This window comes from Scaptodrosophila lebanonensis, unplaced genomic scaffold (assembly GCF_003285725.1).
Source record: "Scaptodrosophila lebanonensis strain 11010-0011.00,11010-0021.00 unplaced genomic scaffold, SlebRS2 tig00001415-arrow-pilon, whole genome shotgun sequence".
Classification (NCBI taxonomy): Eukaryota; Metazoa; Arthropoda; class Insecta; order Diptera; family Drosophilidae; genus Scaptodrosophila; species Scaptodrosophila lebanonensis.
This window is the reverse complement of record NW_022060742.1, coordinates 5556885-5571047: the sequence shown is the minus strand read 5'-3', so window position 1 is coordinate 5571047 and position 14163 is coordinate 5556885. Positions and strand designations below refer to the sequence as shown.

At 35.5% G+C, this 14163-nt stretch overlaps 1 protein-coding gene across 6 annotated transcripts in view; it reads right to left on the bottom strand.

Moving 5' to 3' along the window:
• Positions 1 to 14163, bottom strand: part of LOC115632501 (four and a half LIM domains protein 2) — a 108486-nt gene that overhangs the window by 12644 nt on the left and 81679 nt on the right. For 4 of the 6 annotated variants that reach the window (XM_030529683.1, XM_030529685.1, XM_030529684.1 and 1 more), the window contains 2 exons: positions 6629 to 6829; positions 4124 to 4298 (listed from right to left, as the gene is read on the bottom strand). In XM_030529683.1, the coding sequence (XP_030385543.1) occupies positions 4124 to 4298; positions 6629 to 6829 (376 nt within the window). Of the gene's footprint in view, positions 1 to 4123; positions 4299 to 6628; positions 6830 to 7680; positions 7930 to 14163 lie in introns of those variants that run through there. The other 2 variants (XM_030529686.1, XM_030529687.1) reach the window with 2 other exon arrangements.

Sequence of the window (14163 nt, the reverse complement as noted above, 5' to 3'; positions counted from 1 at the left end):
AGAATTGGACATGAATGGGTTAAAAGCTGTCCCGACCTGCCTGACTTAAACATGCAATTATGAACTATTTTGACTGCTGAAACAGGTTGCCTGATTGACAAACCGAATGACTGACCGACCAACGTACTGTAGTAACTGGCGCACTCTCTTGCTGTCTGTCTGCCAGCCAGGCTGTCTTGTTTGTTGCGTTTATGCAGATTCAAGATTGAAGTCAAGTGCTGCCGACGACTTCGTTGTTGACGTGCATTGACATTGCCATGGTGCAGGCGTTAAGGTGAACCGCTCGGCGCTCGAGGAAGTGGCCCCCATATCTCCTACTCTGTACTCTGTGTGGGCCCGCTGGGCACATAAATTACACGTCTGTAATGCGACTGAATATAAGTTAGACTTGAGTTAGGTTCAGCTTTTTTGTTTTTACAGAAACGAGAGCAGCCACACAAACAAGACACCCAGTGGCGTTTTTACGACTGTAATACATAACCAGACTTTATAGGAAATTGTGCGAGATGTTTTCGTTATTTTAATGAATAATGCCCGAATTTGGCAAGGCCCGTGTCTCGACGACGCCCTATACTGATACATACATGCATATGTATGAGTATCGTGTAATGCTTCTATATGGTGTTCGATTGATTCTCGGGCACGCGGAAAAGATGGGACACTTGCCGACTGCTTTGCTCTGCGTGGGATTCCCGCGGATAAATGGATAAATCAATCTTATTGCAATAAAATTGTTTGCGCGCCTATCAGATAGCTCAATCAAACAATTAAGAAATTAATGAGAAGTCGCCTAATGCAAACGTTACAAAACAAAATCCTTAATACAAAGTTTGGTGACCCCCTATCCCGTGTAGGTCAGGCATCAAACAATTCAACAATTTCACTGTAATATTCATATTGTTTATAGACATAGTTAAATATACATTTTACACAACATCAACAATGTTCACAAAATATCGTTTAATTGTAGACTTCAACATTTTGTAACAATTTGGCGAATGAGCTTCAACTGTTCGAAGATAATTAAAAATTGATCCCACAAGCTTCAATAACTGTACAAGTATTTGCCTTTTTTTGGAGCTTGTAGTTTTTATTGTTTTAATCGTTTGTTTATTATATGTAATGATGTAACTATTACCCATCGCTATTAAGACTTGAACTATTTATCAGAAAATGACGCCAAGTACTTCATTAAAAAATGATCACGGTTCTCTTTTTGGTTAAATTAGTTGTAGGGGTGACATCAAATATATGTATATTCATACAATATAATATATTCTGTTTCTGAACACCATTTAATTTCTACAATATATTTTAATTAATTTTTTTTTTACAACTCTAGAGAGGTAACAAGAGGCGGCCTCTAATCTTATCTATCTACTGGTTTAAAAAAGCAGCACCAAATAATATTCTTAATACTTGTATTTGAAAAATATGCATAAATTGTCCTTTCACTCTGTTATATTTTGTTTTCAGGCTCGATTTAATATTAAATAGCTAGTAGAATGGCAAGAAAATGTTTTCAAGGAAGAACGCAAATCAAATCATGCCTACTCGTATAAACACAAAATTCAAACGAAATTCATGAGATTGCAACAATTTGTTAAATATAAATCAAACAGACAACGCATTCAACTTTATATCTTTTTTTTTTTTGCAATTTGCTCACAAAAATTAATTATGATTTATACGTATATGAAGCATAAAATATTAAAGCACAAATCCTAGACATATACAAATAAAATGTTCAATTTAGAAAAGGCAGTGTTGCTCTTAAATCAAAGATCTTTGCTTGGGGCGATGTCGCACAGTGGTTTGTTCGATTGAAATGGGTGGAAAAAATTTGTATTTTTGATTGTTCAGTTTAAGTTTACATTATTGAATTTTAATTTAGATCACCTACGGGTATTGGGTGTGTATTTTAGGAATAGTTTTTTTAATGCATTTTTATCATACTTTTAGTTTAAGTTGAAATAGTATTGGTCAACAAATGTTATGTCTCTATATTCCCTTTTTATTTCAAAACGAAATCGCTAAACACAGTTGAAGATCATGTACCCACATACGGAATTAATAATTATTAACAAATACATTTCATAGGCAACGTTTTATAAATTTGAAAGAAACAGCTTACAAAATTTGAAGTTGAAAAAATTAGACAATTTGTTAATATTAATAACAATACACAGAAGTTTTGCAATAAGTTTTTGAGAAAATGCGAGCACAAATTTTCACAAATAAATTGTATAAAGTGGAAATTAAGGTTCTACAAAGTGTGTTGTGTAAAGAAGAGTCGGTTTCAAGGCCTCAGAAAAATAACAACGTATTTGAATATTAATTAATTAATGAAAATCCACATAGACCACTGTGCGAGTGTTAGCCGCGTGTGCCAAGTGAATAAAATTGGCAACCAAAATTATGGTGAGTCATGACGTTGAATTAGACGTGCTGGCATTATGATGTGACCGCCGACTAGCCAGATTTGAGTTAAACAATGGCCTGGTCGTGTGTATTAACATAGATGATGTGGATGATTTCATAGAGAGACGCACGCACACAAATAATAATTCTTGATAATTAATGCTGTTTTCATTAGGTTTTCGAATTTTGAGTTGGTGTGCGGGTGTTATGTCTATGATGTAAGAATATTTGTTTTCTTTTATTTATCAGTCAACTATTTGACAATTAAAAAACGATTTTGTGACGCTGTCAGCGGCCACAATAAATTAGCAAGTGTTTAATGTATTTGATTTGACAATTAGTTAATGCCTGAAAAAGCAATGCAAATAGCGAGTGCGATTAAATGGATGCTCGACTGACAGACTGGCTGCCTGACTGATTGACTGACTGGCTGACTGTCTGTCTGTCTGTGTGACAAGCGGTTCCACCTTTGTTAAGACACAGAAGTGAGTTCTATGTAAATAATCGATGTTTCCAGATGCTGTGTAGTATGTGCGTTGCTGACATTGAAATAACTTTAGCAGTACAGGAAAATGAGCTGCGTGCAATGTTTATTTAAATTATGAAATTACAAGTAAAATCTCAATTGGCAATGTCAATGGATTGAGTGGCTGTGTGGGCTTCATGAATCGTAACTGGTAAGTGCACATTGCAGCCCAGTTTGGTAGGAAATGTCACGAACCTTTTGCACAAACGCCAAATTTGGAGTTAAGTTTAGCTTTCTGCTGATAAACTGACCGGCTGGCCAGGTTAACATGTCAATGTCAGCAGGCGTCATTGTTTATCGCAATAAATTTATCAGCATTCAACATATTTGTATATTTGCTTTAATTTATTTGCGCAACGCGCTCCAATTGAAAGCGGAGCACAAACAGCGAGCTGAGACACAGAACTTGAAAGGCGGTTGTCAATGTGTTTTTATTTATTTCTACATACATATGTATATCTTTTTTTTTCTTACACCTTCACGATGAGTTCAGGGTTGACGCAAATGCGTTGGTGTGGGCCAAGCTGTGTGCTGGCATATTTATTTACTCTTTTTTTTGTTTTAATTATGAGTCTGAGCAGGCATTTCACTTGAGACTCATGACGGCAATGAACTTCAGTTGCACAATGGACATGGCGGCGACTTACGTAAGCCTCTCGTTGCATTTTGGAATGGAGGACAACTCAATTGGATGACAATGCAAGGCCTAAAGTAACAAACAAATTGCAATTGCCACAAACAACGAATGTGTGATGAAAACAGATACAGATACAATTTAATGCTTGAAGCGGCAGTCCACAGTCCACCGACCCAACTGGCCAACTGGACGCAAGTGGCGTGAAAACAGACAGAGCAACCGGTCGCTGCAACAATAACATCTGTGGCAAGTTCATTAGTTGAAAGATGCATGCATGCATGTAATTTATGGCCCGCTGAAGATTTATGCTGTCATAGAAATGTCGCTAACAAATTGCCATGGAAGTGCCATTAATTTTTGCACCGCCGCTGTAGAATGCAAGAAGAATGCAGTCGATAATAAATTGATAAAATAGTTGACTGGCTACTCCAGCCCACCCCCCCATTGCCCCCCTCGACTGCACTAACAGTGCGGTTTCCAGACCTGCTGTCCCTTTTAATGCGCCGCCCAAGAGTATGCAATAGAATTTGTTCGCTTACCTGCACGAAAAACTTCGCCACAGCCATCGCAGCGGGATGCGAACTGCGCGTCGTAGCAGTTGCCACAATAGATCTTATCGGCCTTGGCCCCGAACTGCTTATCCACCAGCGATAAGTGGCATTTGAAGCACAGGAAACAGGCCTCGTGCCAGTGCTTGTCTTTGTACGACAAATCCTGTAAGCGTCACAAAAGAAAGCATTTAGTTATTGGAAATTCATCATAAGTCTTATATCCAATAGAAATTAAATTGTTGTAAATGTTCACAATTGAAGCAAACTTGGCGATATAAAATACTGCAATGTGATTGATAGAATACTAACCCCTTACAATAAAAAGGAATTTTAATCAAACAAGCTTTTACTGAATACCTGTATATACAAATTTTTGTAAACTTAGTTAAACTTCCTTGAAATATTTCTTATGGACAGTTCGCTGCGACTCTAATTGCGGAAAATAATTTTCTTTTATCACTTTCACTATAACCGTATGACCAAAAATGATCGATTCTATCTATTACGAAAGAAATAAATGTCGGAAACCCTATTATTGCGATTTACCTAAGAAACTGAAGCTAAATAGTTAAGTCAAAATCAATAAGTCCGATAAACTATTTCAAAAATATTGCTAATATTGGTTAATCTTAGTTATATAGTTACTTAAAGCATCTTGTAGCAATATATTCAAACATATAAATTCTGTTTATAGTTTTTACTGTTGTTATCCACGAGTTAAAATAGGCAAATGCCATTAAAAGTATAATTTTGAAAATATTGGAGACAAATAAAAGTATTATTTGGAAAAAAAACAGCCCAGCGTTTTTCTTTATTTGTCATTGCTCATATTATGGAGTTCTTTCAACCTGTTGTTTTTAGCGACAATAAATGACACTATAACAGCGTTTTAAAAACTGAATTTTCGCATTTTAAGTTAAATTGAAATACTTTATATTCCCAATTCCCAATCAAATCTATGAAGTAATTGTTAACAAATATTTAACAAAAACTCTAAGGAACACTATCGTAGCTTAAAAATTATTTAAAAAAATTGAAAGTAGTGCGAATTATAAGACTATCAAATTGTTTAGATTATATTGAATATTAACTGAGAAGATAAAGCGGACGCGTAGTTATATATGTACACACTCGTTATATATATAAACGCATATACATGTGCTATGCATATATAGTTCAGTTGTCACAGAAATAGTTTTTAGTTAGAAAACCATTATTTTCTTGTTTTTTAATCAACACTGCAAATGACTTTTATTGTTCACCATTCATTGTTTACTGCGCTCACAAATATTAATTGCTTTTGTATTTAAAAAATGCAATTAAAAAGCACTCCTATTGACGCTCCACTAGGTTTTATTGTACATCGTGCTTTTGAGTTTGCGAAATGTGCAAAAAACAATTCCATTTGCTTTTCGTAATAAATTGTAAAAGACATTAAGCTTTGGCTCTTGTTTGTGCAAAAACTAAAATCAAATTTTAATTAATTTAAAACTGTTCATAATGGAGATTTTTATGAGCTTTTGAATTAGTTAGGCAACTTTAATATTTAAATGTGGAACACCCCTCTAATTCTTGCCTTATCCTGGATGCCAATAGGGAAATAGTTCAGTATGTTTTACAATCGATTTTTTGCAACTAAAATGGAAATAATTGAAGCAGACTGGCATGGCAGCAGCATAGCTCATATAGTATATACATATGTAATTTCTGAGGCAGGCTAATAAAACTAGACTTATTAGCTTCGTTACGATTGTGGATCATGTTTAATTTATCTGATCAGATAAGCATTATGGCTAGGTTGGAAGATTTTTTCGAATGTAAATCATTTTTGTAATGATGCTTTTTATGCTTTGAGATAAGATAGTTACTTATTTTAAATTACATTTTTGCGAATAGCCAAGAGGTTACTAGTTTTGTTGATCAGATTATGTAAGTTTTTGATTTTTCCCTTCGGAGATTAATCCGCATATACATTTGCTAGCCAACTAAGGCAAACTAACAGCTTATTCATTCATTTAGTAAAAGCAGAGTATAATGCAATTATATTATATCGAAAGTGTTTCTTAAAACGCACTGTGTTTCTTAAAAACCACTGTGGGAGCACAATTGTAAATTAAAAATATATTAACAAATAATGGTTTAATAAGCTTGAACAATTTGAATAGTTTGTAAATGTAGCCCGGAATGGGATTCTATAATGGTCTGGCTGGCCTGCACCCACTTTGGGAAGACATGTTTGATGGTTCCCTAATTGGATAACCATACTTTTTCACATTTAGAAATATGATGGCATAACCTTTCAATTAGCAAAGCATGTTTTTCAAAAAAATTGCGTGTTAATAAATACAAGAATAAAAACTCTTCTCCTATATAAATGTGCCCTTTGACCTGCACATATTTTAAAACAATTTGAAATATTATTTTTAATGATGTCTTCATCTCAAGATAGTAGCTCCCCCATTGCCTAAACAATTGCTTGGACTGACAACTCACCTTGGAATCGATGCCAATGATCTTGTTGCACTCCTCGCACGTATTCGCAAAGACATTCTCGTAGCATTTGATGCAGTATGGATGATCATCGCGGATGACATAACGTTGTCCGGTCAGGCTCTCGTCGCATTGCCAACAGCAGAAGTGGCCGGAATGCCAATCCTTATCCATGGCTTTTGTGTATTCGCCACTGAAAATTAACTGCAAGCAGAAAGAGCGAGAGACAAGCCATTGCGGCATACAGAAGTAACACAAAAAAAAAAAAAAAATGATTGGAAACGTGCTGAGCACGATTGACTCAAGTATTTGAAAAGTAATTTCTATTTCAGAATATATTCCAATAACAATATAAACAAATTTTTCATTTCAATAAATTCTCATATATGTATGTAAGTATAAAATATTGCTGTGTTGTGCAGTGTATTTGTGGCCGTGTTATGCTGTTTTTTGTTTTTTGAATTCTTGTGTTGGTTGCTTGGTTGATTGGCAGTTTTTGTTGTTGAATGTATGTAGTATATTTGGTTGGGTATTGTATTATTGTATGTATGATGTTGTTGCACAGATTTGTATATTTGTTGTTTTGTTGTTGTTGTGTGCGTAAAACATAAATTAAGATCGATAGACAGTTTTATGTGGGTACCTTTTAGTATTAAGTTTTGCTGAGGAAAAGAAGTAGTAACGTGTCGTTTTGTAAAAGTTCGATATATATTGATATTGATATTGATATGCGAGTACTTTGGATATACAAGTATGTATCTATAATTGGGTTGAGTTTTTGATCATTGTGCATGGTAGGTAGACAGACATAGATATTAAGAAAGAGATGAGATATACAAATGATGGTTGCTGATTGATGACAAAACATCGATCCCAAAATACAAAAACCAATTGGAAATGTTTACAAAAAACAAGCAAGGCCATTGTGGCGATTAACATTATACATAATATCATACACATATGTATGTATAGCATGTGCGTATGGGCTTTTTAGCCTTGTTTTTTATTAATATAGAACTGCCACAAAACTGCACAAAACGTTACACGTCACCTACCCCCTTTCCTCATTTGTTTGTTCCACTTCGCTGATTTGCACTTCCGATTCGCGACGTTTCGATGTCTTCTTAACTTTCTTCGTTTTCTTGACTTCCGTTTGCACCGTTTGCATAATTTCCACGTCCGCCATTTTCCTAACTGCACTCTACTGACCAACTAAACTTTCTAATAAGAATTGTGTATGCAGAATGGCGGGCGCCCGCTTCTATATGTAGAGTGGGTTTTTCTTTTCCGTATATATGTAAGCGCGAACGCGGAAAATGTTCTTGAAGTTTTCGCAAAACGTTTTGAACTTTGCCGAGTCGAAATCCCAACTGCCACGACTGCTTCAAAATACGTTTTCAAAATGTGTGTTTTCTGAAAATTTGTGCGCCGCTCGCGTTTCCGCTTCTTTTCCTCCTCATTGAGTCGGCCCCACCAATCGTATGCGTATGCGTATGTATGTATGTATGTACGTGGATCTTGTTTCGCAAAAGTCAAGTGTAAAAATATAACCAAGTGAGAGGCGACGAGCGCCAGACAGCTGAGCGAGAACTATCGCTGAGCTTGTAGAGAGCATGGGGAGAACCCCCTGATCCGAACTGCACGATTGCAGTCTCCACTCTCTCACCTCTCTGTGCTGCGCTCTCTTCTGCGACTCAGACACATGCTCATGCTCACAATAGTACGCTTGGTAATAAAAATAGTTTAAACAATGTACAGACATATGTACTATATGTGCAATACAGTTTAATAATTGGCAGCATTATCGCATATTATATGCAGTTTTCCAAATGCAACAACACAATGCGTATTCAATAAACAACAAACATTTCTATAAATAGATTCAACTAATTGGAATATGTGTGTAGGCAAATATTTTCAGGTGCCAATAAATTTTTGGACGCCTGGCAAACACCTGCGAGTCATCCCGCAACCCCGCAGAATCCAAATATTATTTCATTTTGGCCAGATCCCCCCAAAACAAATTTTGTAGTCGTCATCATCGTCGTTTACGCACGTTTTTCCTAAATTGAAAATTCTTATTTTCTTGAAAATCATTTTTTCCTTTGCTGCTGTTGTTGTTGTTGGTGCTATTGCTGCTGTTGATTGCGGTTCGTGCTGGCGGCGCTTCTATATTTCTGCACACGACACACAAGTCCCGTCATCATCTATATATGTATGAATGCATATGTATGTATGTATGTATTGGTGGTGTATATTCTTAAGCACGCGTAGAACTTTCGCTCGCTTTACGACGACGACGACGACCCACACAAGCACCCCCAACCACGCCCCCACCCCCATCCCTACCCCCACAAATGTACATAAAATGCTGCGCCGATCATGCACACATTTTTCAGGTTGCGTCTGGGCATGTACTCGAAAATCTGGTATTCTGGTTCATCTTGCATTTGCGTAGCATACATACATCACATATGTACACATATTATATACATACTTTTATATATAGTAAATATGTATATAAAGATATTTAATTGATTTTTTACTCGGTTGTGCTGGGGCCCCGATGTATAATTAATATGGGATTTCTAAATTTCTTTTGAACATATGGGTGAACATTTTCGGAAACGGTCACTATTTATGCATCCATAAATTATGAAATGATTGCAAATGGTGTTAATATGTATTTAATTGGGCTATAATTGAGCTAAATTGGGAAACTCGAAAGCTTTAAACCCAAATACTGCAATTCTTCACACGCACTCATTCATAGCATTTTGAATTTTGAATTTCATTGTAAGTAAGAAATCAACAGTAATAATATTGAATATGAAATTTCATTTCAAATTGAGGCACTTACAAGTTATTATTAATAAATATGAATTTCCTAAAAAAAACATGTAGTTGATTAGAACGTAAGTTTTTGGAAAAGGTCAAAGGCATGTTGCTACAATCTCCTGTACCCAAACGAAGCCGATACAGCAGATTCTGGGAGTACTTATAATACTACTAAAGTAAAATGGTTATTCTCTTAAAGAAGTGTTATATTTGAAATTTAAGCATTATAAACAACTTTTATTATTTTATACATTCATTTTCCTAGTAATCCAATAAACATCGAACAATTCATTCTTGAAATGTCACTCTTTTGATCGTGGAATATTATTGGAGTTTATTAACTGAACTCTAAAAAAATTGAAAACGAGTGTAAATACTAAGTACAAGTATATAACAAATTCTCAACCGGCTCTGTCTAATAAGGTTCAAAATAAATAAAGTGAAAATGTTCAACATTTTATTTCATAATACTTTTTTTTTGTAAAATTAAACATAGAAATTTCGATAATTAATCGATTTTCTGTCAATAATCGATTATTGAAAGTTTCTTGATTGTCCTTTTATATAACAAACTTTTAAAAATTTCAAATATAATCGATTGTTATTTTGTTAATTATTGATTGACTTATTCAATTACGCTTTAGATTTTAAAAATTTATTTTTATCAACAAACACTTAATTTTCGATAAGCAATTGATTATTATTCTGTCAGCAATCGATTGTTTAAGGACTTTTTAAATAAAGTTCTGGATATCAAAAACTTATTTAGTTTGAAATACAGAAAGTTCGATAAGTAATCGAGTATTATTCATTCGATAATCGATTTGTTAATCGTCATATAATTTAAGAAGAATTTCTTGTAATTTTGTGGATAAGCAATTCCAATTTTGCAATTTTTCCCTGAGTGTTACAGAGATTGTCAAACGTATTAGCTTATTTACTTGTATTCAACATAGACCGGTATCTATGCATATGATATGTTTACTCATTTCCGTCAGACAAATGTGTTTTCTGTCCCAACAAACTGACACCAAAGGGCAAACGGGCAAGGCAAGGCAAGTCAAAATCTTCAAGTGCAAATTTCAAAAGGAGAGCAACAACAACAATTGCATTTTGACATCCCCCAATAAACAAAATCACCGACCTAGCCAATTTCTATGAAAACGCGGATATGCATACCTGCAGAATGAAGGGCCGTTTATGGCCGGGTCGGGAAGGCCGTCAACAACAATATGCATTTGCATTGCAGTGAGCCGTGGAAAATGAAAAATTATGGCAACATTTAAAAATAATAAGCTGCAAAATTTGAACATTTCAGCAGAGTTCGGCAAACACACAACGACCACGAACAAATTCTTGGCAAAATTAAATATCTTGTAAATTTTACACATACTCCTACATATGTACATGCAAATATGCATAGGTAAATATATGTGCGAGTTTGAAAATGTTTTTATTTTTGTTGCTCTGTTTGGTTTTTCACAGCCACCATTTTATAGGTAAAGACAACTAAAAGTATAAACATATGATGTGAGGCTATTTTCACTGCACGGTAGCACACAGAAAGTGCAATGGAGTGTGCATCTAGTGAGGATGTAAGTGTGTGCGTGTGTGTGTGTGTGTGCGATTATGAAATCCAATCTTGAGTCGACTAAAAATACATGCAATTCACATTTGATAAAAATTTTCGCATCTTATGGTGGCCTGCGGTTGAAAATTGTTGGTTTTTCAGCAGCCATATTAATTGGGTCATAAATTTATGCATACGAGTATACGCGAGGGCAGGTCAAAAGGTAGGGGAAATGGAAAAGGAAAGCGGAAGGTGCAGATATATTCAAGACTTTCGAACCTCAGGTTAATTGTGGCGTTGAGCTCAGAGTGTAGGTCATCATGGTGTGATATAATTTAAAATCATTGTAGGCGATGTACTAAGACAAATGTGAAAGAAGTAAGGCGAGAGTAAGAACTTCCCATACCTGGGGATAAGACTCTTCGACCTCCCAGATCAATGCACGGTGTATCAGTTCGCAGTTGCAGTCAACATTGCAATTCTTATCCATTCTGATAACAAGGTACTTTATTACAACGTAGATAACTTCGGAATCATGATTGAGTTCCATATATCTCTAAGTAAGATAGCCAAGTAGATCAGTTTAAACCGGAGCTACACCAGAACCTTGAGAAGGACCTGCATCGCAAACAAGCTGGTCAGAGACTAGCGGACACATCCTCTTTGACCATAAAAGGAATCCATATCTCAGTCATATCTACCTTACCATTGCCAAAAACTTCTTTAAGATGTTCATATGACTGACATCCTCCTTCGGAATAGTGACCGTTTATTCCAGCTTAAGATGCAGATTTTTTACTTTTTTTTAAGCCTTACTAGCAAAATGAGTGTTTGTCAGCAAGAGGAATAACAAGTAGGAAAGACAAGTGTGGTCAAGTACCACAGCAAGACAAGCGAGATCAGTCCAGCAAGGGCGACAGAAGTGCGGAAATAGGTAGAAAACAGCTAAGTATTTAAATTAGGATAGAAAGGAAAAGTTATGTCCTTGGTCGCGTAACTAGTTGAGGAGTATTCCTGCGCTAGTCAACAGTCGACAGTCGAGCTAGAGTGTGCTCAGGTGAAGTGCCTGGCGATGTACGGTTGAAGCGAAGGCCGTCCCTGCAGCCGTTAGGAGACAAGCCAGAGTAATTGGAAAAGTAGTGTTTGTATTGTTTTCGCATAAGATAAAGAATAGAATAGGAATAAACAAGAGAAACAACAGAAATCAGCTTCTTTTTAGTGGCACTTCTCAACCTCAGTAATAATTGGCGACCAAACAAATGTATAATCCAAAGCATTGGATTTGACTTATTTCAGCATTTAATGGAAATCTGCGTTAAAACCTGTGTTAAAAAAGTGGCTGAAATAGCTTTATAGTTTTGTATATTTCTTGTTGTTCACACCTTAATGCATACACATTCAAATATTTCAGATTATTTTTAAAAATTTGTATCCATCCGTTATCTATTTAATGAAGAACCAGAAGTTGTGTGGGTTGATTGACATTATTTTTAGTTTGAGTCTTAAAAATATACTTGTAAACATAATCAAAAGATGAAAGCAAATACGTATATTTTTAAATTAGTCCACCCATCGATGGGTGATTTCAAGTTTAAGTTTAAATTGAAATAAATACTCTAAGCACACATGTGTTGGAATGCTGTCAAATGAAACCGCGGAGCATAACATTTGATTGAATTTTGGCACAATGCGAAAATGGCTTAATTTGTTTTCTTGAAAGGCAATCAAGCGCATAAATAAACAAAACACAGACTGCTAAATGTTATTTGACAATTCCTTGCACGCGGCACAAAACCTGATGAATAATGGCCAAGAGGAAAACTGTTGGGGAGCGAGCAAGCAAAGCATGGAAAATGTCGCGGCGTTTCGACCTGATGATGTCGTATGAAAAATGTTCGAGCTTGGCACATAAAACAAAAAACATGTGCATAAATAGTACAAAGCAAGAAAATGAATTATGAATTATTTGTGGTGTGCGAGTGCAGAGGAAGGAGCTGAACGAAAAGGTGTTTCTTTTTACTGACACAGAAAAATCATTTGCGGCGCGCCACAGAACGCACAATTTCAAGTGGAATTTGAAATGCTTTCGGCAATATATTTTATATATGTATGTACAAGCATAATAATGATAATAAGAAAAGACGCGCTGGCTTTTTAAGTGCGCTGAAACAAAGCCAACTAGCCAGTCAAGGCGTTGGCCCCAAGAAAAATGAATTCATGTCAAAGACAAACTATTGAATAAGACTTTTTGGCAACGAATTTGCATGTCTTTTTGTTGTTATTGTTGTTTGTCTATATGCTCAAAGATTGTTTTCATCATCGTCATACATTCTCGTCAGTTTGGATAGTTTTCAGTACACTTGTCATTACGTAATGGGTTTTTACAAAATCAATGAACTGAAAGGCATTTTGCAAAAACTATGAGAAATAATTCGAGACCCAAAGTGGCATCAAAGTGAGTAGCGTAAACAAATCATGCGAGTGACATACTTTCCTGTTTGTTGTCATAAATATTTTAGCACTAAATGTACATACAAATAATAGAGAATTTCACATTTTGAAAAGCGCTAGATTTTTCAATTTCAACATCATTTGACAGGCGCCCAAATGCAATTTGTTCTGACCGACCAGGCGGCGGGTCGGGAATTTGTTGTCTTTTTTTTGTAGCCTTTTTTGACGAGCAAGCTTAATTTGACAAAGGATAGGACATGGAAGAATTGACAGCAGCATTTCAGCAAAGTGTCCGACATATCTCAGTAAATGAAGATGTCTTCTATTTAATAAATGATTCTTAAAGCGAAAACAATGAACGAGCAGCGTGGGGTAAGGAAGCTGATTGGCGAAAAATAACTGTGGCATGCTTTTAGGCAGTACACGAAAATGCTTTTGCCAAAATTCTGCACAAATGGTTGCCTCATTACACTGCTCAAAAATTACAATTTCTGACTATCTAAAATGGGAAGAGGTCAACAGCAACTAGCATCACTCTTAAGTCAAAGTAGAATCCCAATAGAGCAGCGCAAAAATTTAACTTAAACACAACAACAATGTATGTGTTGCAGAAGTGCTGGTAAGCCATGTGGGTTAGTGTTGAGAAATTTCACACAGTGTATGGAGGGACAATCAGAAA